This window comes from Gallus gallus, chromosome 18 (assembly GCF_016699485.2).
Source record: "Gallus gallus isolate bGalGal1 chromosome 18, bGalGal1.mat.broiler.GRCg7b, whole genome shotgun sequence".
NCBI classification, from domain to species: Eukaryota; Metazoa; Chordata; class Aves; order Galliformes; family Phasianidae; genus Gallus; species Gallus gallus.
The window spans coordinates 11353091-11378061 of record NC_052549.1 but is presented as its reverse complement, the minus strand read 5'-3'; the positions used below and the strand labels follow the sequence as shown (position 1 = coordinate 11378061).

The window sequence follows — 24971 nt, the reverse complement described above, 5'->3', positions numbered from 1 at the left end:
ATAGGCAAAAAGACCATCATAATTCAGCAGAGTATGGAGTTTTATAGTAAGTTGTGGACACTGGAAAATAAATACTAGGACATCTGAGACATCTGCTGGTTTTATTTTGCACTTTCACAGAACTTATTGTCTTAGTTTCAGCTGAGACAGAGTTGTTTTACTTCATAGTATCTGGTATGGTGCTGTGTTTTTGTTTCTTGGGATAAAACAATGTTGATAACACAGCGTTTCCAGTTGTTGCTGAGCAGTGCTGTACAGAGCCAAGGACACTTCAGTTTTCTCAGTTTCTCCTACTGTCCTACCAATGAGGGAATGCACAACGACCTAGGAGGCACAGGGGGGCCAAGGAGATGAGAGAGGACAAAATCAGGACAGCTGACCTTAAACTGGCCAGAGGGATATTCCATACCATATGATGTCATGTGGAAGAAAAGTTTTTAAAGGGATGGGAGTTCATCTCTCTCTCTCTTCTTCTGGTTAGGAGCCTCCAAGCAGAGAAGGTATCAATTGGCAGGTGGTGAGCAATTGCTTGTGCATCACTTCTTTTATGTTCACATATATATAGTCATTAACTATTATTCTTTTTCCTTTTCTCTATCTTACTAAATAGTTTTATCTCAACTTATGAGTTTTACTTTGTCTTTTTTTTCTTGATTCTCTCCCCCACCCCACTGGGAAGGGGAGGAGCGAGCAAATGACTGTGTGCTGCTTAGCCACCTGCTGGGTTAAACCGTAACTTTTGGTATTTATATATTTTTTTATTCCCTTAGGCCTTTTGTAGACCATACTTTCCTTTTTCATTGTCTTGCTACAGATAATGAAGGCTGGGTTTAAGGGAAATGAAACAGCTCAAATGTTCACTGTTAAAATTTGCTGTAAGTTAAAATCCTGCTTGAGGAAGCAGATGTCTTGAGTGCTGAGGATGATTCTCATTCCACACATCTTTTTTCTTTATTTTCAGCAACCAACCTATGTTCAGGCTCTGTTTGATTTCGATCCCCAGGAGGAAGGAGAGCTGGGTTTCCGCCGTGGAGACTTTATCCAAGTCCTTGACAATTCTGACCCCAACTGGTGGAAGGGAGCCTGCCACGGACAGACGGGCATGTTTCCACGCAACTATGTGACCCCAGTGAACCGGAACATCTAGAGATAAATATTAGAGATTATTTAAAGAAACAAGAGAAACAAGAAATACACATACAGAGCCTAACTGCAGCCAGTGACCTAAAATCACACGGTGATAAAACCTGAGTCACCTTTCACCACGAGGTGATCCTCCTTCACAGTGTGGAACTTCAGGGGCTGAAGGGGTTTGGGGAGGGGGGGGGGGGGGAGGGGAAGAGTTCAACTTACACACCAAAACTTATCATTAAAAAAGAAAAAAAAAACAAATAACGAATTTCCTCAGCTGCTCCTGGGTTACTCCCTTTCGTTTACTTATTGTTTTCACCCTCCTCCTCTGTCCAGGCATGAAGTTTTAATGCCATTTAAAATTGTAGCCATGCAGTTAAAGGAAAAGGGAGAAACTCTGCTGGTATTTTCTCTCTGCAAATGGTTCATTTGACATGAAGGGACATGAGAGAAGAACCAAATACACAGTCCTGCCTTTAAAAGAAAGTCTGTTCTTGCCTTCAGCATTCAGCTGCTCTTGCCTGGGAAAGATGAGGTATTGCTCTAATTTTGTCTCTTCTCCTTTGTCACTTTTCTTCTGAAGCTCGGCAGCTTCCAAGCTGAGGAAGGGAGAAGAATTGTGATTTTTCTTTTTTTTTGTTTGAGTCACAGAGTTGCTTTCAGAAACTCCAAATTACAACTGAAGTCTGTTATTGCTGTGCTGACAGCCTTTTTGTTTTTTTTCTTAACTGTGTACGGTTGAGCACATTCTGTAATTTTTTCCATAGTGCCTTTCCCTTATTTCTTTTTTTAATTATTTTTTAAGTTAAAAGGACAGTCCAGAGCTTTTCAGAGGGCTTTTTTCTGCCTACATGTAAATAAATACTTTTGGGTGAAAGGTGTAAAGGAGGGTGGCTTTATCAATAGATATCTGAAAAAAAAAAAAAATCTACAGAGGTGGGGCTTTGTTCTGAGGATTTGACTTGTTCTTTGACTTCCCTTGTTACAGGAAAAAAAAAAAAAAAAGCATTCCTTGGCAGCTTAGGCTGCTCAAACATGGGAAGCTGAAACCAGAAGCCTTGAAAGATTTAAGATAAAGGGGAAAGGTATGACCAGGGAAAATGAGGAAGAATATTTGGGGGAGGGAGGGTTAAGTGGGGAATTTGAGAAAGAGTAGCCCTGAGATGTCCTACAAAATGTACATTCCGTTGATGGAAAATTTTAATGCAGAAAAACCTCAAGAAACAGTGCTTGAAAACATTTTATGCTATTAGTGAATGTTTCTATGTGATGCATGTAATCAGCCTGTCTCTTTTGCCTGGATAGGGAGTATTTGCAGTCGTGTTGCTCTTGAAAAGTGGGGTTGGCATCACTGTTCTCCAGTTTCTCCTTCCCTCTTCAGGTCAGTGTTACTTTTAGACTCCCCATTCGCAGCAGGCTGTGTGATGACTATAATCCCCACCTCTTCTCATAATGGCCTTCATTGTGGCCATTTCCTCTTCCACCAGAGCAGTGTGACATTGAATTGGATAGAAAGAAATCAAACTGCATTACTCCCTGTGCCAATCTTCAGTTGTGTTGTTTCTCCTTTTGAGAGCCGTTTGGCTGGATCCCTTCACTCCAACAATGAATCCAGAAACTGCAGTGGAGAGCTCCTCCTGCCCTGCCTAAGTACAGGCAGTCTTTTGTTGGAGGGTGCCTTTTTTGTACTAAATGTTACAAATGTTTTATTCCTGAGACAAACTCTGCCTTATACTTTAATTTTCCAGCAGATGAAAGAGAGAGCTATCCTGTAGAGCATTACTTTCTCCCCCTCTCCTTGCTAGTTGTCACTCACTTTCTTCCTTCTTTGTAAAGTGATTGGAAAAAAGAATCTATGGCATTCTACACCTGGACCATTTGATTGTTTCCTTATTTTGGAATTGGTGTATATCATGCAACCTTGCAGACTTATGTCTTGTGTGTGTATATATATTAAAAAAAAAAATCAGTGTTTAAATAAAAAAGGCCTATGTACTTAATCCTTTAACTCTGCAGCAGCATTTGGTAGATAGTAATTAACTGTGAATAATAAATATACATTGAATTCTTCACTTGAGCATCTGTCTGTTATTTCATCTGATCAGAATATGGCTGATGAAGCTGATTTGTAAGTGCTCAGGCTCACTGGCATCATGATTGGTTCTCAGCATGCTTAGCTCAATTCATTGCTCTTTCAGTCTAAGCCAACCACGATCCATGTCATTTTCACTACTGCAAATAGCAAAGAAAGGGGAAAGGAATTCCTTGGTTCACTGCCAGGTAAGAAAACAGCGCATCTGTTGGCAGAATTTGGAGGTGGCACTTAAACATTTCTTCTTCTTTTTTTTTTTTCTTAGCTCTTCCTAACCTGCGGAGCGTCCCTGTGGTGCTGACTGATGTACCAAGGAGGCACTAATGGAGAGTGATATACTAGTTATTGCTGGAGCATCTCGCTAAAGGACAGAGGGAAAGGCGAGCTGCTGTAAGAACAGCAGCTACAGCTCAGGCTGCCACAGGAAGATTAGCTCTGCTTGGTTAGTGCCTTACAGATCACTTTTATTTTTCTCTTGTTGCTTAAAGCAATGAAAGTGAATGAAATAGCAATGAAATGGTTGGACTGGATGATCCTGTGGGTCTTTTCCAACCTTAGCGATTCTATGATTCTAAGTGATCGCTCTAATGAGGTGCTCGGCGTTACCTTCAGCAGCTGCTACTCTGGATCTGCATCTCCTCCCAGCCTTATGTTCAGATAGTGCCTCTCAGCTAGGCAAAGGGAAAACATCTGCTGATAAAACTGTGTTTTAACAATTCCTCTTACTTATGCTCAAATGCAGACATAGTCAGGATGTACCAATGACTCTTCTATTTTTGTACCACTGAAGTCACTCTTTAAATAATTTACAGCATGGGTTGTACCTTTGGTACTTTTATTTTACAATGCTGAAGCAGGATGTATGGCTCAAATGTTATTCATACCTTGGGCCTCTAAGTGAAAAGCTGAGCAAAGCTTTCTTTCCTTCAGCTTTAAAGAGGAAAGAAAAAACGTTTGTTGCTACTGTGGTTATGCATAAGGGGAAGAGTTATCTTCCACCTTGACTGCCCCAGATGCCAAAAACCCTATATCCCAGCTACCTTCATCATCAGCCCCTACGCTGTTGGTGTTCTCGCGTTTCCCACCCTACGCAGCCGTTGCTCTCGAACCGAAGCGGAGCACTGCGTGAGGGCAGCCGGGCGGCCTCTCCTCGCGGTGCTGCTGGGGGCGCTGTGGGACTACAAATCCCAGCGTGCCCCGCGGCGCGCAGGCGTAGTACGGCGGCCAGCAGGCGGCTAACGCCAGCCTGGGCCCGACACACCAGGCGGACAGTGGCTGCGCTCGGGTCTGCGTCCCGCGCTGCTCTGGCATATGACACGGGGCCCGTGGAGCGAGGAGAGGCTGTTCTGGGACGAGGGGGTTCTGCTGGGGCCCCCGGCCTGAGGAAGGTGGGGGAGGGTGGTGAGGATGTGGGGCTCTTCGTCCTTGGTGTGAGGTGTGGTTTTGGTGTAGGGGGTTTGGGGCCACAGCGCCCTGGTGTGGGAAAGTGGGGCTAATACTGACACTGCAGTGACAGTAGGCAGGCATGGTCGGCTATGACCCAGAGGCAAAGTGTGTCTCCACGGTGGAAGCAGCTGCAGCAGGATCAGCATCGGGCTTCGTCACTCGGGTCCTGATCAGCCCTTTGGACGTCATCAAGATCCGCTTTCAGGTATCTGACTTGCTCGGGGACACACCTGTCACAGAGCAGAGCTCACTGTCCTGGGTGAACAGGTCACCTCACAATCAGAGCGTGATACATCTGCTGTCAGCCTTCACCGATTCAAAGCAATAGGACTAACCTGAGGCCAGCACTTCTGCTTGTGTAACTTGCATGTTTTTCACAGTTTGTTTGCTTTCCCTCATTTTCTAAATGATCTCTATTGCTTAATTGAATTTCTTTATCATCCTTAATGGCTACTTTAATGTGGTATGCATGTTCTTATTCTTCAGAGTCCTTTATAGAAAGTATCCTGGTTGGTCCTACATGTGATTCTGAGGGAATGCAGGATGTCTTCACTCAGCTTTGGTTGGCTATTGGGGTTGTGAATTCCTGCATGGGATGCTTGAACCTTGTTGAAACATGATGTAGAATTGAAAATATTTTCTGTTTTCCTCCAGCTTCAAATTGAGCGGCTCTCCTCCAAAACTCCAGGGGCTAAATATCATGGCATCTTGCAGGCTGTACGGTGCATATTCCAGGAGGAGGGGATGCTAGCCTTCTGGAAGGGTCACGTTCCTGCACAGCTCCTTTCAGTTGGCTATGGAGCTGTTCAGGTAAGATGACACCAGATGGGCCTAATGTTTGTATAGACACTTTTTTTCTCTTCATACTGATGGAACAAGCTGATGCAGAAAGGTCCAGGTTAACATGGGACTGATTCAAGGCAGCTCCAGTCTCAAAGGTGTACAGTTAAATAACGTTGATGTCTTGTTCCTAAGTTAATATTTCTGAGCTTCCTGAAAGCAGCTTAGTTCTGCTTGGCCAGCATGGAGCAAAGCAAAAGCAAACTCAGTTCACTGTCTGGGTACCCTGGTGTCACAGACAAGCCCTACTTGTTCCTGACACTTGTCATAACTGTTTATATAAGCCAAGCATGTGTAGGTTTTTGCTTTGATTCTCATTTTCCTAGCAAGCTGTAAGGGCAATGAAGTCAGTGAGGCTGATGACAACATTTTGCACAGCATAGCTATGTTTAATTTATAAGTATTAGCAACGTATTTTTGATCTCTGGTTGAAAAAGTAATGGGCAGTATGTATGTAAGATAGTAAATAATTTTTCAGTGTATATGGAGAGCATTAAAATATGTTTTTTGCAGTTCTAAATGCAAGATATACAGGAAATATCAGAGATTGCAATACCCCTTACATTCTTCAGGCTGCTCAGTGATTTTTACAAGGCATTATTTGAGCATGTGCTCCAGCAGGTTGCAAATTGAAGAACTTTTGAAGGGTAGAGAGAGGAGGTGGTTATAAGCTGTGAGTGGAGCTCTTAGTAAAATGAAAGAAGAGTGAGAGATCTGTGTCAGCGATAAGAAATGACTCCTTGACCTCTGCATGTTTGTTTCTGCAAGTTCATGGCTTTTGAAAGCTTGACCAAACTGGTGCACAACGTCACCTCATACAATGCCCGCAATTCCTTTGTGCACTTCATCTGTGGTGGACTATCAGCTTGCACAGCCACTGTTGCAGTTCAGCCTGTTGACACACTACGTACCCGTTTTGCTGCTCAGGGTGAGCCTAAGGTATGGTTAAGGATTTGATGTTTGGAATTATAAGTCATAGCAGAAGCAATATTTCATTTCTGTGAATACGGGAAGTTTGAAACAGTCTGTGTTAACAGTGGATCAGCATAAAGGAGCAGCTGCTGTTACTGGGCAATGTTTGTGTTGCATCCAGGGTATCCTCTGCACTGTTGATATAGCTTCCTTAATTATGTTTTGCTGGCCCTGCTTTTGTTTGACTTCTGACAGGTGATCCAGAAAGGTAAAGTTGTCCTTACAAGGATAACTCAATTTTTATTTTAGTTATTGGCCAGATAAAGAAAATAATCCTTAGTCTGTGGTACATTACGTGTTTGAACCTTTCAACTTGCATGAAGTTTAGATGATGATAAGGATGATACTTGATGCCTTTTACCTGTGTTTCTTAATCTCCATGCAAGATCTCCATGCTGATTAGGTCTGTAATAATTAGGCACATTAATTTGTATTGGAACCATTTCTGGTTTTTGTTTTAGCTTGCAGTAGAATCACAGTATGTATTATCTGAATTCTGTTGCAGGAGCAGGCAGAGCTGTTAAATAGCAAATTAAATAATCACATCAATGCATCAAGTGGTCTCAATCCACAGCTCAGCTCTGCGCCTTGTTTGTTTCCCTCAGAAGCGCAGCTTGGATGTGGGATTCAATGTTAGCCCAGGCTCTAGTGCAGACCTAACAACCTGTTCAATTAGTCTCTTGTGGATCAGGCATAGGTTTAAGTTGTCAGCTTACTTACAAGAACCACAAGGGTTTAGCTGAGAATACTGCATGAAGATGCACAAAGTCATTTTGTTCATTGTTCTGTGCTGAAAATCAGTCAGTTGTATTTTAGGCAGAGTGATAAAACTTTACAGATGTCTTCTGTATTGTCTAGGTCTATCACAACCTTCACCACGCAGTGGTGACCATGTACCAGACAGAAGGGCCTCGGACTTTCTATAGAGGTCTGACCCCTACAGTCATTGCTGTCTTCCCATATGCTGGTTTCCAATTCTCCTTCTACAATATTCTGCAACAATTTTCAGAACGGATGATTCCAGATGAAGGAAAAGAAGGAGGTAAGCACTTAGAACAGTTAAATCTGTGATATTAAAAGAAAGTGACGGTGAATATTGTTTTGGGGGACTGACATAAGTTCAGTATTCATTCCTATCAACTTTTTCTATGTAACCTCTTAAAAGCATCTAAATTCCCCATCTCTCATTCATATCCCTGCAGGGATACTCCAAACATAAGTGGAAAGAAGTTTTCAAGCACCTCATGTTTTGGAATGGTCATGAAGGAAATGTTGATAGCTGGGAAAGTACAGTGGCAGCAGCCCAAGGTGCTTTTTCTTGAGCTGCTGGCTGTTTCTTTTGTGCATTGCTGCTTGGCAGGTCAAAATCATAAATTAATGTAATCAGTCAAGGTGAGCTTTTGCACTCTGTCTTCAGTGGGCAGTGAGCTGGTGTGGAAGAATGTAGATTGAGGTTCAGTGGTCCAAACTATGCAGAAAAGATGGTGTAACTTCAAAGAGTCTTTCTGGCCTTCCTTCTTTTAAAAAGTGGTTTTAATTTACTTTTAATAACTTTTCCATCTGAGGTCTCTGCTAATCCTCTTTTCTCCTTCTCTGCTATGTTCTTCTCTTTCTGCTTCTCAGGCAATGTTAAAAACCTTGTTTGTGGCAGCTGTGCTGGAATCATCAGTAAAACCCTCACTTACCCTTTTGACCTAGTCAAAAAACGACTGCAAGTGGGTGGCTTTGAGCATGCCCGAGCAGCCTTTGGGCAGGTAAGAAATGTTTGAATTCTCTGTTTTTCGTACATCTGGATTCACATCAAGACAATCCAGAGCCCATTCATCACTGGACTGCAGTGCAGATTCATTAGAAGTACTTGTTGTCTTTGTATATGGGTTGACAACTTTCTAGCTTCTGTGAGCTAAGCATTGTTCTCACTTAATACTGGGAATAGCTGCTTGAATAAATTGGATTATTTTATTACATTGTCCAGTATACCTGTGCTCTGCCTTGTCATCCATCTTCATCAGCTAGGCTGTCTTGGAGCTGAGGATGAGTTATAAAGACAAAGGGGTTTTAATTTCCTTTATTCTTCTACTTGCCATCCGTTTTTGTGATTTGGAACCAAATAGCTGGCAGAGGATTGTGCTAGCTTTATGCTGGGATCACCTGTCTCACAGGATCATTTTCTGAAATTAATGTTTTGCTGTAAGGAATGGGAACAAAGTATTCAGCATACGTCTTATGTACCAGAATGTCCTGCAATTCAAGGCAAATTAAATACTTCTGGTGTTCCTAATCACTGTTCATCACACCTGGAAATACAGTTTAAGTCAAATACAGGTCTTTCAAGAAACTATCTCTGCTTTTCCCTGAAAAGTAGTTGTTTTCTTTTTTCCTTCAAATTCCCTGGATCTGAAAAGCAAATCAGTCTGTATTTCAAGAAACTCTTGAAATCTTAACTTATTTCACTGGATGCTTCTTTTCTTCTAGTGAGGTACGGTGTTTGTTCCTAGCATTGATGTGTCACGATGCTAAACCTTCATGGTATGATATGATGACATGCAGATAGCTAATTTATAGACTTCTGAGTGCTGTAGCTGTTTTTCTTCTGTCAGAGAACTGAGAAGTTATCACTTCTTACAGAGTGAAGGAGATGGAAACCAATAGCAGCACAATCTGAAATAAGTGCTTCACAAGCTCGCACCATAAATAAATGCATGCCATTGTAGCATAAAGACTTTATGGATCTTCAGTTAAAACAATCTACTTACGCCATTGCTGATGCAAAACACATACTTTCCCTCTACCAACACTCTTAACAAACTGACTCTCTGAAACTTTCGGTTATTTGTAATAAAAGAAAAGCATATCTAGGCTGCATGTCTATATTACATTTCTGTGGTATATTCTGGGAACTTTCTGTGTGCTTTTCCAAGTAGGCTGTCTTGGATTTCTTTTTTTAACCTTGTTGCCATTTTTTCCCAGGTGCGGATATATAGGGGTCTACTGGACTGCATAAGGCAGATCATGCAAGAGGAGGGCCCGGGTGGATTCTTTAAGGGCCTTTCACCCAGCTTGCTGAAGGCTGCTGTCTCTACTGGTCTCATCTTCTTTACTTATGAGCTGTTCTGCAGCCTGCTGTGTGCCCTGAAGAATGCAGACAGCCCTAAGAGGAAGGAAGGCTGAAAGGGGCATGTGTTTTGGCTACCTAGTTTTCTCCTGCTGGAGGGAAACTGAAGGCTTTGCTCTGTCTTTATCATGTTGGAAATGTCAGAGCACCCAGAACTCCACTAGCCCATAGGAAATGATGTCCTGTGTCCAAGCAGGAGACGAAGGTGACTGTAGTTCTGCTAAATGCACTGAACTGCTTTACTGGAAGCTGTTAAAGAGAGCGCTTCTTTGTTCTGTCTCCCCTGATGTCAGTAAGTGTTTAGTAAGAAGGGGAACCAAGCGTACAACTAACTACGGGTTGTGCTCTGACAAGACACTTAGTAAACTGGGTGAATGCCTGCACTTGCCCTGGATCACAGATGGGTCCTGGATAGCTAGTGCTGCCTCACCTGCATAACACCGCTTTGTAATGCTGCATTTGCACAACTTTATTTTCTTCCTTCTGGCCTGTGGTACACAGCCTGTTCTTCTCTATGTTGCGCAGGCAGCTCTGCTCCACAGTTGAAAAGACAGTTAAAATCACTTCAGCATGCACAGATGCTTGTTTTTTGTTTTCTTTGCTGCTAGTTGTTTTTTCTCGATTATGGCTTGCTGGCTGTGCAAGTCATAAACATGGCATCTTTTAGTGGATTATACTATCTCAAACGTGTTCTTCCTTTAACGCTGGTCAGCTTGACTGTATCTTAAGTGCCAATTTCTCTTCTGGCATGTCTTTTCTCTCAAGATTTTGCATTGCCTTGGTTGTGCTTTTTACAAATAAACCCACAGGAGAAGAATCCCACTCTGTGAGGTTTTAACACACAAGCCCAATTCTTACTTCATGTTTTTTTGTTTCCCTGCTGCAGTGCAGTGGGTGAACAAGTGCTGTGTAGATTTAATTTAGACTATGTTGGAAAACTGAAGGAAAGTCCTGTAGAAACTATGCTAGTCTTCTTTTAAAAATGGTTTCCTGTGGCATTTTTACAGTAATCAGGGTGTTAACCCCAGACAGTCTGGTCGCATTCCAGCATGACCAATTCCATTCTGTTGATGCGAGCTTCTCCAAGCGATTTTGATTGTGTATCAGTGTTATTATCCTGAGCTATCATGAGAGGCTCTTTTTAAAAAGCAGCTGTTTCACTGGTGGATGAGTTATCCGGTGAAATTCTTACTGCAGGTGACTTTGAGACTGGTATAAAATTTGATTCACTGTGCATTTTCAGATAGGAGGCTGATACATGAGACTCTAAGAGGGATTTTTTAAATGTTAAATGCATGCACTAAGAAAACGGGCAGGAAAAGGCTGCCAAGTTTTCTCAGAGTGCCTCAATCCCACTGGTGTTTTGCTGTGTTATGCAGGCTCTAAGGAGGACTCAAAATGTGCTTAAAAATATTTTGCCTTTGTTTACTGTTTATCTGTTATTCTTGGAAGACATCATAGCCCATAATGACTTGGAGTACATCATAACCAGTAATGAACTGAGCCTTGTGACATCCTTCTGAGGCAGGGAAATACTTTATTTCAAAACAGGCATAAACAGCTTGGGGTTGTTCCTGTTTTTTTGGCCACTGGTAGAGAGAGGAATGCTGCAGCAAGGATAGGACTGACTACAGCAGAAAATTTTCCATGCTGACTTAGACCTCCATACCCCCATAGGAAATCTGGAGCCATCCATCCTGTTTAAACATTACAAGACTCTTGTTTTCTGTAGAAGAGTGATGTTCAGCTGCATACAGTAGAGGTAAACTGGGTACGAACTCAGCAGTGAGAACATCCTCTGGATCAGAGGATGATTTTCTTTGGTTGTCACGGGGGCAAAGAATAAAGAGCACAAAACTGTGCTCTGTTAAGATTGTCTCTTGAGTGTGCTTTGGGGCTTGAGGTCATGCAGGCAAGCTGCCGCAAGGTGTGTACAGCTTGCTTGCTCCATGGAAGGGGTACCGATGGAGAGTATAGAACAGCCTCTTTTCCCTGGGATAGTTTTCTCCACAATGCGTGCCTTGCTTCCAACAGGTGTCAGCGTTTAAGTTACGCCAGTCCAGCCTGGCTCTCCACAGGCAGAGCTTCGGCATTCTACATGGTTTATAGATTCCTTAAGGAGGCCATTAGGCCTAAATGTTACAGGCTCATAAAGGCAGCAGATCTTTCAGTGAGTGGAGGAGAAAGAGGTGACAACCTCAGCTATAGAATATGGGAAGTTGCATCGAACTATTACTTTGGACAGCAGTATCTGTAAATGAGGAGTTTGTGATGTGCACTTGGCAGACTGAGAGTTGCTGCTGAGGAACCTCTGTAACAGCAACATTGCTTTAGGGAGTGAGAGTGGTGTAATGTAAAGAACAGGGCAATAGGTCTTCTTTCTGATGCTGCCCCAGCAAAACCCACGTATACCATTTGAAACAAAATTTCCTAGAACTGGAAAAGCAGGAGACAGGAGATAGCTGTGGTCCCCTGGTTCTTCCGTACAATAGAACAGATTTTCTCTTAGAAGCTTTGCAGTAGTTTGGTCCAGTTCCAGGTGAAGCCTGCGGTGGGTGACTTGCTGTGAGACCACCAGAGACCAACTGTTGGAATGGCTGGGATTCACTGATGTAACCCCGTCAGTAGGGACTTGTCTTGCCTGAAATTCACGTCTCAAGCTGCTCAGCTATTGCACTTGTTTTCCTCCAGTGCCTTTTATTGTGATGATGTCCAAAAGCACTTAGGCAGAGAGTGACATCCAGGCTGGACGTGGCTCTGGGCAGCCTGGACTGGTGGTTGATGTGACTGCTCGTGGCAGGGCAGTTGAAACTAGGTGGTCATTGTGGTCCTTCTCAACCCAGGCCATCCTGTGATTCTGCAGTAGCACAAATCACACTGTGGTAATGGGCATCCACTGTACCTGCCTGAGATGGGAGAACCCTTACGCACAAATTCTGTGATGAATGCACTGCTTCCTATAGCACTGACCATCAGTGACTCTTTGAGTTCCTAGGCAGTTGTATGGATGCTCATCCAGAGCTGCATAGCATCATCTTTAAAAATAAATGAATGTTTTACAGCTGGTTCTGGAATTGACTGTTTTTAATTTGCATTTAAGCTGTTATTGTGATGCAGAACAGTAATTCTCTCTGTTGTCTGGGTGGATCTTTTGCAGCTGCTGTAATCTGAAAGCATCTGTGCTCAAAGCACGTGACTACCTTTATAAAGACAGAACATTCAGTACTTTGTTGTGCTCGTGTGTGGCTGCGGTTTCTCCTTCCTTCCCTTCCAGTGGGTGTGCGCAATTGGACCCTGCAGGACTGCTGGAGCAGGAGCTGCTTCCTGGGAGGCATCAGCGGGTAGAGCTGTGCATCCTCTCTGCATCGAGTATCATTGGGAACTGCATGAAACAGTCACAGCCACGGCTGTTTGTCTTGAGCTGCAAATCCACGGTGAAGAATTTCAGGCTTTGTATTCAGCCAGGCCACACTGTGCTGCAGAAAATGTTACAAACTGCTCATTCTGCATTTCCTGTGGCCGTTTTCAATTTTCAGCATTCTGGCTGTGTTGCTGTCCGGTAAAAGCTGCAGTAGCTTTGAGCCGTGAGCAGTCTTCCCAAGCAGAGAGAAAAAATGTGAAGTTACGCTGCATCCAGCAAGCTCTTGAAAAGCGTCAGGTGGTTTTCTCTCCTTTTCCATGAATTTTTATACTACTTTTTATACTCGGCAGCAAGCAGCACTACAGCAGGGGCTTGGAGCTGCTCTGCTGTAGCTCATCCCAACGTGAATGGGGATCAAGCACGATTCTCACCCGGAACTCGGCGAGACGCCGCGGGGCAGAGGTAAGCGCAGCCCTCACACCGCCGCGGAAGGCGGGGAAGCTCGGGAGGCGGCCGGCAGCGCGCCGGGGGTTCCTGGGGAGGCGCGGTGCCGACCCCGCCCCGCACTGCGCTGCCGGCGGAGGCGCTGCAGCCGCTCGCCCGGCCCGGCCCGGCCCTCGCCCTGCCCTCTCCCGCCCTTCCGCGTCTCGGGCGAGGAAGTGACCTAAGAGGAAACGGGGGGCAGCGCCGACGAGGCGGTCATGGCGCTGCGCTCCGCGGTCCGCCCTGCGCAGCCTCGGAGGCTGGAGGAGCTGGGGCGGCCCGGCAGGTCGGTGCGGCCGCGCCCGGTCCCCCCCCTGCCCTGCCAGGGGCTCCCCGGGATCGTCCAACCCCGTTCCGTCCCCGAGGCCGCTGGGCCTGAGTGAGAGTTGGGAGTCCGGCGACCAGGAGGCGGTGGGATGAGGTTACCGGGTGACACTGGGTGCCCTCAGACGGCCGCGGGTGGATGCTCGGTGGTGGGAAAGGAGGCTCGCTGCTCTTCTGCCCCTCCCTATGATAGTTCGCACCTGGCAGGGTGCCGGTCCCTGGCAGATCGGGGGTGCTCACCCCAACCACGTCCCTCTCCAGATTGCACTGGGATGGCTTAGCACAGTGTGGTTTTGGTAGGATACTGGGAGATACTGTGCCAAGGTCACGTAGTGCCACCAGGCAGGCAGTCCAAGCGGCAGGATCTCACTCTGGTGCTGCTTTTGTGCTCACGCCTTTCAGGTTGCTCTGGGCGGGGTTACTCGGCGCTGCCCAAAGCGGCCGTTCCGTCCCCGGGGATCCCATGGATGCTCCCGGGGAGGCAGTGGGCGGTGACGGCACAGACGCTGCCAGACAGGCTCCGATGTGCGCTGCCTCACTGCCCTGCCACGCTTTGACTGGGTTTTCGCCACGTGCCGTACTGCCAGCAGGACGTGGGCCTGCTGGTGAGCCCAGGCTGCTGTATGGAGTGGTACGAGTGCACGGGGAGAGAGCTGTGCAAAAAGGGGACAGCTTAGATTGGAAAGGGTCTTCCTGCTGGACACGGTTTAGGGTGCCCAGCTGCTTGTGAATCCATCTGGGAAGGAAACTTTAGTGCAGTCTGGAGGTAAGTAATAGTATGCAGAGGAGAGCTGTGAGAGCTGTTGGTTTGTGACAGCCCCCGTGGGACAGGGTCTGCCCTGGGCCTCCATAAAAGGCAGCAAGGAGGGCAGACCTGGACCTCTTCTGTGCCAGCAAGCTTTGCTGTCTGCTGTTTGTTTTTAATGTGTTGCGCCACAGCTTCGTGGCAAGCAGAACGTCCATGGGTCAGGCTGTGATCTGTCGCTGTGCTGCTAAAGGGCAATGAGCTCTTCAGCTTTAATTGTGGCAGGGGCCTGTTTGCATAGCAGCGAGTAATGGATGAGGCATTTCAAAGAGCTGGCAAAACTAATTTGTTGAATTGCCTTCTCCCTGTTTGTGCTGCAGGTCTGGCAGCCTAGCATTTTTCATCCAGCAGATTGTCTCGTGTGTTAGAGGAAACCCTTTCTCTCTGTGCCGTGTGTACCCTCTTGCCATCTTTGCTGCATCACAAACCAGCAAAAAATCTAGAGATTATTCAATACCACTGTACTGCAGAGAGCTGCAAAAGGATGAGATGGAAGCTGTGGTGGAATTTGGCTGACATTTTTCCGGTGTTCTGCTGTGTTTTGGGAGTTGAAGGGTTCTGGTTCTGGTGCAGAAGAGAAAGCGTGGATTGGATTGCTTAGGTGTTGGTTTTGAACCTTCCCAGGCTTTGTGTGAAATCATCTGAATTGCTCTTTCAAAGACACAGAAGTGTGGGTGTATGGAGTTGTCCTCCACACCTCTCCACAGTGTAGCCACAGATAAGCCTTCTGGAGGAAGATGGTTATTTTTTGGGATTGCTTTGGTGTGCTGTCCTGCTTAAACCTGTAAATCAATTGACTGATTTTCACATCAGAAGAATTTAAGTGCTCTGAAGATGCAGCCGAAAAGTTCCTTGTCATAGGCTAGTTGGAAGCAAGGCTTAAAAAAATACGGGAGTTGGTCTTTGCCCAGATTTAGGGCTGGAGCTGGATGCTGTGTTAACAGGATATTTCTAACTATCTGGAGGGCTGTCAAGGTAGAAGTCTGGGCTCCAGGACTGGATGGGATTTGCCACACGGCTAGGTGGAGGTCTGGGCTCTCTGGCCAACTAAGCCCTGTTTGCTCTTTTCACAGGGGCTCCTGCTAGCACATCTGTTCCCCTGATTCTTGTTGTTGGAGGAAGCCGGTCATGGGGGAAACAAGCAAAGAAGAGTATAAAATACAGTCATTTGACATTGAGACTCAGAAGCTGCTGAAAACAGCACTCAAAGGTCAGCAGGTTTTTTCTAGCTTTTTTTTGCCACGCTTAGCTTGGCTCACTGATGTGGCTAGATACTTGGGCCCCTTCTGCTGTCACCAGTTGCTAAGTAGAAAAGCTGTTTCATAAATGCTATTTATATGGGACTGAATCCCTCCAGGAGGTTCTTTGTTTCCTGCCTCTTCTCTTCTGTCTCCACCTCACTGTTGAATGGTGCAGCTGTTAAAATCCAGGTTCTCAGAGGACCATGCTCATCATAGTGCTTTCCTCTGATCAGGGATGCCTTCTTCTCCTGTTCTCACTCAGCATCTCTCTTCAGATCTTGCCCCTCACTCTTCTCCCTGTGCCAGTTTCTGCACCCTGTCCCCCAGTGTCTCCTGCTCACAGGTCATGTCTCTATTCAAAGCCCAGTGGGAATTTGCTCATCTGTCTGCCACTAGCCCAACTTCAAAGCAATGCTGGGACTTCAGATTCCGATCAACTTCTTGCCTCCCTTCATTACCATGTTTTTCTCCATCACTTTTCCATCTTTATGGCTGTGTGTCCAGCCTGGAAGGACTGTGCAGTTGTTGGAGATGGTATCTCCAAAGCAGCTGATTTGCAAGAGGGGTTGTGGGGGTGAGCATGAGTTTTTGTACCATATGACATGGTTGTACTGTGCTCCATGCCAACCTTGGTTGCTTCCCAGGTATCTTGGAGCAAGCAGGGCACAAGAAATATTGGATCCTGACAGTATTTCTCCTCTCTACAGACCCCAGCAATGTGGACCTGGACAAAGTGGCCAATATTATAGTTGACCAGTCCCTCAAAGACTGTGTGTTCAGCAAGGAAGCAGGGCGCATCTGCTACACCATCATCCAGGTAAGAGATATTTGTGTCTGGATAGGAAAATGTTGCTAACCTGTGCTAGGCCAGGACTACTTCTAGCCCTGCACTCTGACTCTCCAGCTATCATCTCTCTTGCTCCCTGTACTGGCAGGATACAGATGTGCAGCTGGTGGGTGCAGACAGCTGCAGCCTTCCTATGTCTCCAGGCATTATAGGAGGGTATCAGGATGGTCCTGCCACATTCAAATCCCTGTCCCCCCTATCCCTCTCTGCCCATTTCATCCCTCCATCCTGCTTATGTGGGGTCTTAGGCAGAGAGCAAACAGGGTGGCCAGAGCATCTTCCGGAGGAGCCTGCTGAACCGGCTGCAGCAGGAGTACAAGGACAGAGAGGATCTGCGCAACCGGTCACTGCAGGCATGGATCTGCTATGTCACATTCATCTGCAACATCTTTGACTACCTTAAGGTAAGGAGCCAGAGCAGGAACACCTGTGTGTTGCTGAAGGGTACCAGAAGGGTCCAGGGCGGAAGTGTTGAATGTGTGTTAGAACACCCCAGGGCCACAGCTCAGCAGTGTGGGACCAGAGCCAGTTCTCAGAATGAGGATGCTCCCAGGTTATTGCTACATATAAGCAAGTAATCAGCCTGGAAGAGGCAGAGATGGCTCTGAGGACGGTCACAAAGCCTGAGCAACTATGTTTTGTATCTGGTGTTTGAAATCCCCTGGTTTAACCTGCTCTGAATATCCTAGATCATACTAGTTGCTGTTAAGTCCCAGGGTAACTGCATTTTGTTTAATCACATAGGTGCTGAAACAATTTCTAGCCCATGTACTAATTGAATTTGTCTGCAAGCCTTTGCTGCAGTGTGTGTATTTAGATGCCTGCTCGGTGCGGATGTAGAAGCGATGCAATTCTTGCAGGCAGGAATAATGCTGATACAAGAAGTGTATTTCCTCTGACTACCCATTTACATTTAAAAATAGATGTTTTCCCATCACTTGCTGAGTTTCTGTGGCTCTTGGAGAGTCAAAAGTTTGGTTTTCTATGTAAATAACACCATTACTGCATTTGGCAGCACAACTAAATTCTCCCTTCTTTGAAGTGTGACAAGGGAATTATTTAAAATAGCTGAAGGCTCTTCCCCTTCTGCCACCAAGCTGACAATAGCTCCTGCCTTCTTTCAGGTGAACAACATGCCCATGTTGGCTTTGGTGAACCCTGTTTACGACTGTCTGTTCCGACTAGCACAACATGATAGCCTACAGAAGGAGGAAGAGGTGAGAAGGAGGGTTGGTCATGTGCCCTTTGTTCAGCCAAGGACAAACAAAAAGCACAGCCCTTGGGGGGTGGAGTGTTTTAAGGCCAGGCAGGAGCCTCCCTCCCCATTATGTGCTGAAAGGAAACCTACTGGACAGGAGGGTTTGCAATCCGGAAGAAAGCAGGATGGAGGTGCTGACTGTGACTACCTTGCCCATGCTGCACATTCTTCCCTTGCATATTTTTTTTTTTTCCCCCGTTGCCTATGCCATTACTGTCTGAAGACTGCTGCAGAGACCCAGCAGCACAGCCAATCCTTGAGATAAGGGATGTCTGGCATTCTGCAAGTTCATCTCCCATCATACAAGAAAAACATAACTACTCTCTCCTATTTTCACAGAAAGCAGCTGCTTTTCTGGCAACCCTAGTTGCTGGACATCTGGAAAAGCAGCTGTCAGACTGATCTGCTGGGGCACTGCAGCCATGGGAGGTGATGGCAGATAGCTGCAGTGGCTGCACGCCTACAGAGCATTTGTGTGAGTCCTGCAGGTCTCAGTGACATGCACAATGCTTTGTGTAGCTGCTTCTCATCTGTCCAGGCCTGCAGAGCTGATGCTGTGCCAAATGCCAGCAGGCTCCAGGCTCTTCTGGAATCGTAGCTTTCTATGTGTCTGGTCAGCATATAAAGGTGCAGTAATACACTCAGGGCATGACCGAACTGCCTGTGGATTTCTCTGAAGTGTATGAGCCCTTGGATGGGGCCCTTTGCTTTTTTTCCCCCCCCCCATCTCAGCACAAAATCTTCCACCCCTGTGATTCATTGACTTACCCCTCCTATCCAAAGATCTAGTTAGTGCCTGTTTCTTGTAAACCTACAGACTTTCTAGGATTTTTAGAGCATGTTCCACCTATTTCCCTCTGTTCTTACTCCAGCCTCTGCTTTAAGTCTTGCCAACTTGTTGTGGGCATCCTGCAGGAAAGTAGAACTGTTTCACCTGTTAATGGTGCATTTTTCTGGCAATTTTGCTCACAAGGTAGGGGAGTTTAGGATGTGTTTTCCCAGCACTTTTCAGACATTCAACTTCCTGGATCACAGCAACTTGAGGGAACAGAACAGTTACCTCTTGAAAATGCAGAGCAGAAGGAACAGCATGAGTTGATCCAGAAGCGACTGATGGGGCCTCCACTGATATTCCAGAGTTCTCAATTCCTTTGTACTCAACCACCTCCTTCTCTTCTTTCTGAAGGTGGACTGCTTGGTCCTACAGCTCCATCGCGTTGGCGAACAGCTAGAGAAGATGAACTCCCAGCGGATGGATGAGCTCTTTTCCCTCCTTCGAGATGGCTTCCTTTTACAGGAGGGGCTCAGCTCCCTGTCCCAGCTCCTGCTGCTGGAGATCATTGAGTTTCGGGCTGCTGACTGGAAGATGACAGATGCCGCCCAGAAATATTATTATAGCGAAGTGACAGATTAACCCCTCTACAGCAGAGGCAGAGAGATGTCCACAGCACTTTCACCAGCAAGCTTAATATCGAGTTTGATTTTTTTTTTTTTTTTTTTTAGCACTTCCTGTAAATAGGATTTATACTGGTTAAAGCCTCTGGGCATATAACTATCATCTATCACTCTGTGACTGGTGCTAGCCTGATTTTGGATGTTTAGACAGAGGCACATTGAAACCAGCAAGTTCTTCCACTCATTTTGTTTAATGATGGGCTGCTGCAAGCAGAAGGCAAGGAAGGCTTCTAGCTCAAACCAGCGTTTTGTACAAGTGTTAGGGGAAGCCAAGAGCATTTTGGTTGACCCAAGAGCCAACACTGCTGAGGGAGGCAGAGGGGAAATATTTCACAGCTCACAGTACCAAAGCAGGTTGTCTGGGAAAAGTTACAGAAAATACTGTGGTCAGATGGATCACAACAGCTCACCAAATTACTGCTTTTCACTGACTACTTCCAGCAGACTGGCAGTATCTGTATGGGTATATGACTGTGGGGCGCTAGCTATTAATACCAAAATCTGGCAGCTTCCAGAAGGATAAGGGTTCTCAAGCACATGTAGCTAGAAACAAGTTTTATATGTTTTATACAGTAACTGTTTGGGGTTTTTTCAAAACCTAGTGAGGTTCAAGTATGGTCTGTTTCCTATGAGAATAAGAATGGGAGAGAAAGAAAGAAAACAAAATAGTCTACTGGGTGTTTTTTGTAATAAAAGTTTTCCACTAACGTGTGCCCTGCTTTCTCTCTGAGCAGCTGCTGAGCTGTAAGCAATACTTAAAAGTTGCTCCTGACTGAGGCAAGAAGGTTGTGATGTTAATTATTTCCTCCAGTATTGGGGGCGGGGGGGGGGGGGTTATGCAATCAGAGCAGCTGGAAAGAACAGTGTGAGATTGAAGCAACAGACAAAGGTTTGGAATCGAGAAACCTTCCCTGTAAAGCACTGGTATTTTTTTTGTTGTTAACAAGCCCCTGAAATCACAGACAGTGTTGCTGATGACCAGAACCAAAAGTCAAGGCTAGTTATGGTATGAAAAAAAAAAAAAAACCTCCACCAGATCTGCTTTTTCCTAGTTATGCAGGCAGGAAGAGAAAAAACGTTGCTGCAAGAGCAGAGATTTAAAAGTCCCTAGAAAACATGTAAGTGGAATAGAGATTATTTTGTACAGTGTTGCTGTAACAAAAGCATCTAAAGGTTGTCTTCACAGGAAAGTGATGATGAAAAAACTAGCATATCTGTGCAGGGATCAGTAACTATTTCAGATTCCCCCTTTTCCCATCCAAATAAGCACAAAGCAAATGAACTGTGGGAACTGGAGAAAATTTCCTTGGCTTAGTTCAGCTGTCCAGAAGGGATTTTCCACCTTTCCCTTTATTCCCCAGTTTCCCTCAAGCAGGACCCTGGGACTCTGCTCCCCAGGCCCTGAGAGCAGTGACAGAGCTCTGCAGCATGGGCATCCCATGCAGAGTCCCTACCACCAGCGGAAGTGGGCATAAGCCCGGTTGGCCTCTGCCATCTTGTGCAACACGTGCTTCTTCTTGATGATGGGTCCTTCATTGTTGAAGGCCTGGATCAGCTCCTCAGAGAGCTTCTCAGGCATCAGTGTCCGGCGGTGCTTGTTCTCCCTGCACTCGGTGATTAACCACTTCATGGCCAAGAAGCGCTTCCGGTTGTCCTTCAAAGGGACTGGGACCTGGGACACATTTAAACCACAACAGTTACTGCACAGAGAGGGACAGTAGCCTGCACTGTTATCCAGATGATCTTTTCTGCTACAGTGACCCAAGTCACAGCTTTGGGGCTTCTAAAGTTCCATGACGTAGCAACGAGGATGGGACCACTAGCACCAGTACTGCTGATTCTTTTGCTGCCTGCCACTGATCTCTGACTCCTTAGACAATGTTTGCTGCATGTGTCTTAGTTCTGCTGGGACAGAAATTAGTTTTTCCCCACAGTCTTTGGTATGTTTGGCATTAAAAGAAAAACAAAACTGATAACGCGCCATTGTTTATACTTATTGCTGGGCAGTGCCAAGGACATTCCAGCTCCTCAGCTTCTTGTATTGCCCTGCTAGCAAGGAGACAGGGAAGAGACAGGTCCAGGGCAGCTGATCCAAACTGAACAAAGAGGTATTCCATACCATATGACATCAGGCAAATATAAGGGAGAGGAGTTAGCTGGGGAAAGGCTGCTGCTTGGGGACTGGCTGGGCACTGGTGGTTGGGTGGTAAGCAATTGCTTTTGTGTATCACTTGTTTTTATGTGTGTACATATATATATATATATACACACACACACACGTGCAATTATATATATATATATGTATAAATACTCTTATTTTCTGTCACTTTTTTTTTCTTAGTAAATAGTCTTCATCTCAACCCACAAATTCCAGTCCATTTTGTCCTAATTCTCTCCCCCATCTTACTGGGGTGGGGAGGGGGAAGAGAGTGAGTGAGTGTGTGGTACTTAGCTATCTGCTGGGTTAAATCACAACAATATCCTACTTCTTATCTAGTCAGAGAAAGAGAGACTGATGCTGCTAAGGGAAATTACCATGCTCACATGCTAGGGTTCTAATCCTGGACAGGGTTTCTAGGTGTTGTTTTAATCCAGATTGCAAATTCCTCTCCTTCCTGGAGGAGAGGAATGACTGAGCTGAACGGGTAGCAGCCAGCTCATTTGCTTCCCTACCTAATTCTCCCCTGACCAGATGTGCTTGAGACCCCCTCATTTCACCTGGTAGGTTTTGCCACCTCTTGTGATGTTGCTGAGTCCAATGATAGGCTGGCAGTTTTTCAGAGCCTGGTGGAAAATGACATAAGGGTTGCATTCAACTCTCTCCTTCTCATCATCTGGAGCTCTGTGGTACTTTTCCAGTTGCTTCCTCTTAATGTTCTCTAGAGTCTTGAGATAGAGTCAAGAAAGGAGATGTGCAGAGCAGATAGGTTATCCCATGAAATTAGACCACTTATTCAAGAATTCCATATACATTTGAACCTACAGTTGGTTTTCCAGTCCTACAGGTAACAGGTCCATCAGGGATTCTCTAACTCAAATAATTTTACTTCGCTTTCTTCCAGATTCTCAGTATCTTCATTAGACATTGCATTTGAGGTGAGGAGGTCAAGTAGCATGACTTGGGACAGGTGCCAGGGAAGGGAAGAGACAAAGCAGAGACAACAGTATAGACCTGTGTGCATAGAGCATCTTCCCCTCCAAAGCCTGGCGCTCAAGACCCCAGAGCCTATGTAATTAGCAGATGGGGCAACACCAGAAGGGGCCATCAGCCAATACCAATTATTGTAGGTCAGAGCAGGGGTTGAAAATGTGTCAGACAGGTGACACATTTGTGGGCCTTCATTGGAAAGCATACAAGAGATAAGGCATTAAGAAAGACAGAAGGAAGAAGCATGAGCACTCACCTGAGCCATGAGGCTTCTGGCCAGCACTTTATTTCCATCCTTCATCATCATATTGGTGAATTTACTGTGAACACAAAGTCCGGTGCAATCTAATTTAAATTCTCAGCTCATCACCTGAAGAAATAAGGGTCCCCACCCTTGCATTTTTCACATGTTTAAGTCTTGGTGCTGCTAGATCTGCTTAAATTATCTCTAATCACTGTCATTCAAAAGACTGGCTTTGTGGGAAAAGATTAACCCAAATAAAGAGATTGTGCTGTAACAGAAGGCAACATGCAGCACAGCAAGGCCAAGAAGGATAGTTCAGCTCCCAAGTATCTGGCTCCAGGGGACCTAGCTGTAACAGAGATGGTGCTTCCTCTGACCTGATCATAGGATCGCTGAAAACGGAGCTGGAGATACTGGGAGGAGCTGCTTTTATGGGATGAACAGCCTTAAGCTCTTGCTTTTCCTTTTCCTCTTCAGACAACTCATTAAAAGGTTTCTGATACAATTCTTTGTTCACTTCTGGCTCTAGGAAGCTGGGGTTGTAGCGACTCCATCTCACCTGTGTCAGCCTGCAAAGAACAAGAAGGCTGTAAATCAACACTTGGTATGTCTCAGAGGGGAGCTGGACAGCCATGAGAACACATCTCAGAAATCCCTATTAGATGTGAGAAGTGTCTCCACTTTCATCACTTATTCACTCACAATAGCAGAGCTGCAGGCGCTAATTAACGTATAAGGGCCACACTTCTGCTGCAAAACAATCCCTGCACCACAAACACAGCAAAGCGAATAGGAGCCTAACACTGCAGCTCAGGAAGCTGCATGCCGGCAATCACTGAGCTGAACACTGGAACAAATCAGTGCAACAAAAGCAAAGTACAATGCACCTGTCCAGTCAGCACTGCTCTGCAGCAATGGCTGTACCTCGCTCCAACTGGACAGAAATGTGCTGAGGGCTCCCAGCCTGCAGCTGCAACGTGTTGGGGTCCAGATAGTTTGCATAAATACATTAGTGCTAGAGGGTTGTGGGGAGTAAGGGGGTGAAGAAGAATATTAGAATAGAATCATATGTATGTATTTAGCAGCAGGAATCTGCATTTCAGGTATGCTCTGGAGAAGAGCAAAGGAAGTGCAGAGGCTCCTGTGCCCTGACACAGCAGCACAGTAATCACAGGATCGCTGAGGCTGGAAAAAGACCTCCAAGATCATCCAGTCCAACTCCAACCCATCCTCACTGTCATCCAAAATTAGTAATGATGTCCCCCAGTACAACATCTAAATGTTTACTGAACACCTCCAGGGATGGTGACTCCCCCACCCCCTGGGCAGCCCATCCCAACACCTGAGCACTCCCTCAGAGAAGTATTTCCTAACGTCCAACCTGAATGTCCCCTGGCACACGGTTAGTCCGTTCCCTCCTGAAAGGAGACTCCCACCTCACCACAACATCCCTGCAGGCAGTTGTAGAGATAAGGTCACCCCTGAGCCTCCTCTTCCCCAGACTGAACAATCCCAGTTCCCTCAGCTTCTCTTCACAGGAGTTCTGTTCCAAACCCTTCTCAGGTCTGCTGCCCTTCTCTGGGTGCGCTCCAGGGGCTCAATGTCTTTCTTGTAGTAAGGGGCCCAAAACTGAGCACAGTACTCGAGGTGCGGCCTCATTAGTGCTGAGTACAGAGGGATGATCACGTCCCTGCTCCTGCTGGCTGTGCTACTTCTGATAGAAGCCACGAAGCCATTGGCCTTCTCGGCCACCTGAGCACCATGCCGGCCCGTGTTCAGCCGGCCATCAGCTCCCACCCCGCAGTCCTCCTGCGGGCAACCCTACGCCTCACACTGCTGTCACCGATATTACCGCAGTGACCGTCGCTCCCAGCCCGGCCGCACTTACCGAGGCAGCCATGCCCGCAGACGCGGGCATAGCCCCGCCGCCGTGGGCGCCGCCATCTTGTGCGCGCAGAACCGGGGGCGGAGGCGGCCAGGCCGCGCCTGCAGTAAAGAGAAAGAAACCTCACCAAAAAGCAGCGTTCAGCTCGAAAAGAACATCAACCCTGTGGCAGCGTGGGACGTTTCCTCCCGGTGCTGCAGGGCGTCCGGGGAGGGTGGCAGCGGGATTCGAACACCTGAAGTTAGGAGCCACCTCACGCGGCACCGAACTCCTCCTGACGCAGAAGCGGGACGAGAGCGGCTTGGGGGAAGCTGGGGGAGCGCG

The 24971-nt window shown here is 46.2% G+C and overlaps 4 protein-coding genes and 1 long non-coding RNA gene across 26 annotated transcripts in view; 3 read left to right on the top strand and 2 right to left on the bottom strand.

Annotated features, from left to right (window-relative positions):
* The window catches only part of GRB2 (growth factor receptor bound protein 2), a 46502-nt gene extending 43299 nt beyond the window's left edge, over nucleotides 1-3203 (top strand). For all 9 annotated transcript variants that reach the window (NM_001398121.1, NM_001398124.1, XM_046901968.1 and 6 more), the window contains one exon: nucleotides 962-3203. In NM_001398121.1, the coding sequence (NP_001385050.1) occupies nucleotides 962-1147 (186 nt within the window). In that variant the 3' untranslated portion in view covers nucleotides 1148-3203. The remainder of the gene's footprint in view (nucleotides 1-961) is intronic.
* Nucleotides 2100-4347, bottom strand: LOC121107145. Its single transcript, XR_005840755.2, has 2 exons — nucleotides 4264-4347; nucleotides 2100-3894 (listed from the first exon to the last, which is right to left on the bottom strand). It is a non-coding gene; the product is annotated as an uncharacterized LOC121107145 (long non-coding RNA).
* Nucleotides 2248-12821, top strand: SLC25A19 (solute carrier family 25 member 19). Of its 8 annotated transcripts, XM_046902257.1 has the most exons (8): nucleotides 2248-3411; nucleotides 3489-3665; nucleotides 4740-4874; nucleotides 5324-5479; nucleotides 6278-6448; nucleotides 7340-7523; nucleotides 8105-8235; nucleotides 9452-12821. In XM_046902257.1, the coding sequence occupies exons 3-8, from the start codon at nucleotides 4749-4751 to the stop codon at nucleotides 9650-9652; spliced, it is 969 nt and encodes a 322-aa protein (XP_046758213.1). In that variant the 5' UTR covers nucleotides 2248-3411; nucleotides 3489-3665; nucleotides 4740-4748; the 3' UTR covers nucleotides 9653-12821. The 8 variants fall into 8 exon arrangements, with proteins under 8 accessions (XP_046758213.1, XP_046758212.1, XP_004946425.2 ...); XM_046902256.1 differs by having other exon boundaries at nucleotides 2248-3665; nucleotides 4743-4874; XM_004946368.5 differs by lacking the exons at nucleotides 2248-3411; nucleotides 3489-3665 and adding an exon at nucleotides 4467-4611 and having other exon boundaries at nucleotides 4743-4874.
* A 7-nt stretch (nucleotides 12822-12828) lies between these two features.
* On the top strand, nucleotides 12829-20077 carry MIF4GD (MIF4G domain containing). Of its 5 annotated transcripts, none has more exons than XM_015295452.4 (6): nucleotides 12829-13419; nucleotides 15643-15779; nucleotides 16518-16627; nucleotides 16906-17061; nucleotides 17782-17874; nucleotides 19102-20077. In XM_015295452.4, the coding sequence occupies exons 2-6, from the start codon at nucleotides 15698-15700 to the stop codon at nucleotides 19327-19329; spliced, it is 669 nt and encodes a 222-aa protein (XP_015150938.1). In that variant the 5' UTR covers nucleotides 12829-13419; nucleotides 15643-15697; the 3' UTR covers nucleotides 19330-20077. The 5 variants fall into 5 exon arrangements, with proteins under 5 accessions (XP_015150938.1, XP_015150937.1, XP_046758223.1 ...); XM_015295451.4 differs by lacking the exon at nucleotides 12829-13419 and adding an exon at nucleotides 13626-13726; XM_046902267.1 differs by lacking the exon at nucleotides 12829-13419 and adding an exon at nucleotides 13626-13851.
* Nucleotides 19543-24955, bottom strand: MRPS7 (mitochondrial ribosomal protein S7). 3 transcript variants are annotated; one of them, XM_046902053.1, is made up of 6 exons: nucleotides 24881-24955; nucleotides 24651-24748; nucleotides 23140-23331; nucleotides 22775-22838; nucleotides 22089-22256; nucleotides 19543-21042 (listed from the first exon to the last, which is right to left on the bottom strand). In XM_046902053.1, exons 2-6 carry the CDS (start codon nucleotides 24704-24706, stop codon nucleotides 20821-20823), a joined length of 702 nt encoding a protein of 233 aa, XP_046758009.1. In that variant the 5' UTR covers nucleotides 24707-24748; nucleotides 24881-24955; the 3' UTR covers nucleotides 19543-20820. The 3 variants fall into 3 exon arrangements, with proteins under 3 accessions (XP_046758009.1, XP_024997384.1, NP_001026280.2); XM_025141616.3 differs by having other exon boundaries at nucleotides 22089-22154; NM_001031109.4 differs by having other exon boundaries at nucleotides 24883-24955.
* Between the last annotated feature and the right edge of the window lie 16 nt (nucleotides 24956-24971).

Excerpts from the sequence above, each read along its gene's own strand:
- SLC25A19 (XM_046902257.1), top strand. The coding sequence starts at position 4,749 with ATGGTCGGCTATGACCCAGAGGCAAAGTGTGTCTCCACGGTGGAAGCA. Across the intron at positions 5,480-6,277 it reads TTGGCTATGGAGCTGTTCAG|TTCATGGCTTTTGAAAGCTT; the intron begins GTAAGATGACAC and ends TGTTTCTGCAAG. Across the intron at positions 6,449-7,339 it reads CTGCTCAGGGTGAGCCTAAG|GTCTATCACAACCTTCACCA; the intron begins GTATGGTTAAGG and ends TGTATTGTCTAG.
- MIF4GD (XM_015295452.4), top strand. The coding sequence starts at position 15,698 with ATGGGGGAAACAAGCAAAGAAGAGTATAAAATACAGTCATTTGACATT. Across the intron at positions 16,628-16,905 it reads TCTGCTACACCATCATCCAG|GCAGAGAGCAAACAGGGTGG; the intron begins GTAAGAGATATT and ends GTGGGGTCTTAG. Across the intron at positions 17,875-19,101 it reads GCCTACAGAAGGAGGAAGAG|GTGGACTGCTTGGTCCTACA; the intron begins GTGAGAAGGAGG and ends TTCTTTCTGAAG.
- MRPS7 (XM_046902053.1), bottom strand. The coding sequence starts at position 24,706 with ATGGCGGCGCCCACGGCGGCGGGGCTATGCCCGCGTCTGCGGGCATGG. Across the intron at positions 22,839-23,139 it reads TTCAGCGATCCTATGATCAG|TAAATTCACCAATATGATGA; the intron begins GTCAGAGGAAGC and ends TTGTGTTCACAG. Across the intron at positions 21,043-22,088 it reads GAGGTGGCAAAACCTACCAG|GTCCCAGTCCCTTTGAAGGA; the intron begins GTGAAATGAGGG and ends AATGTGTCCCAG.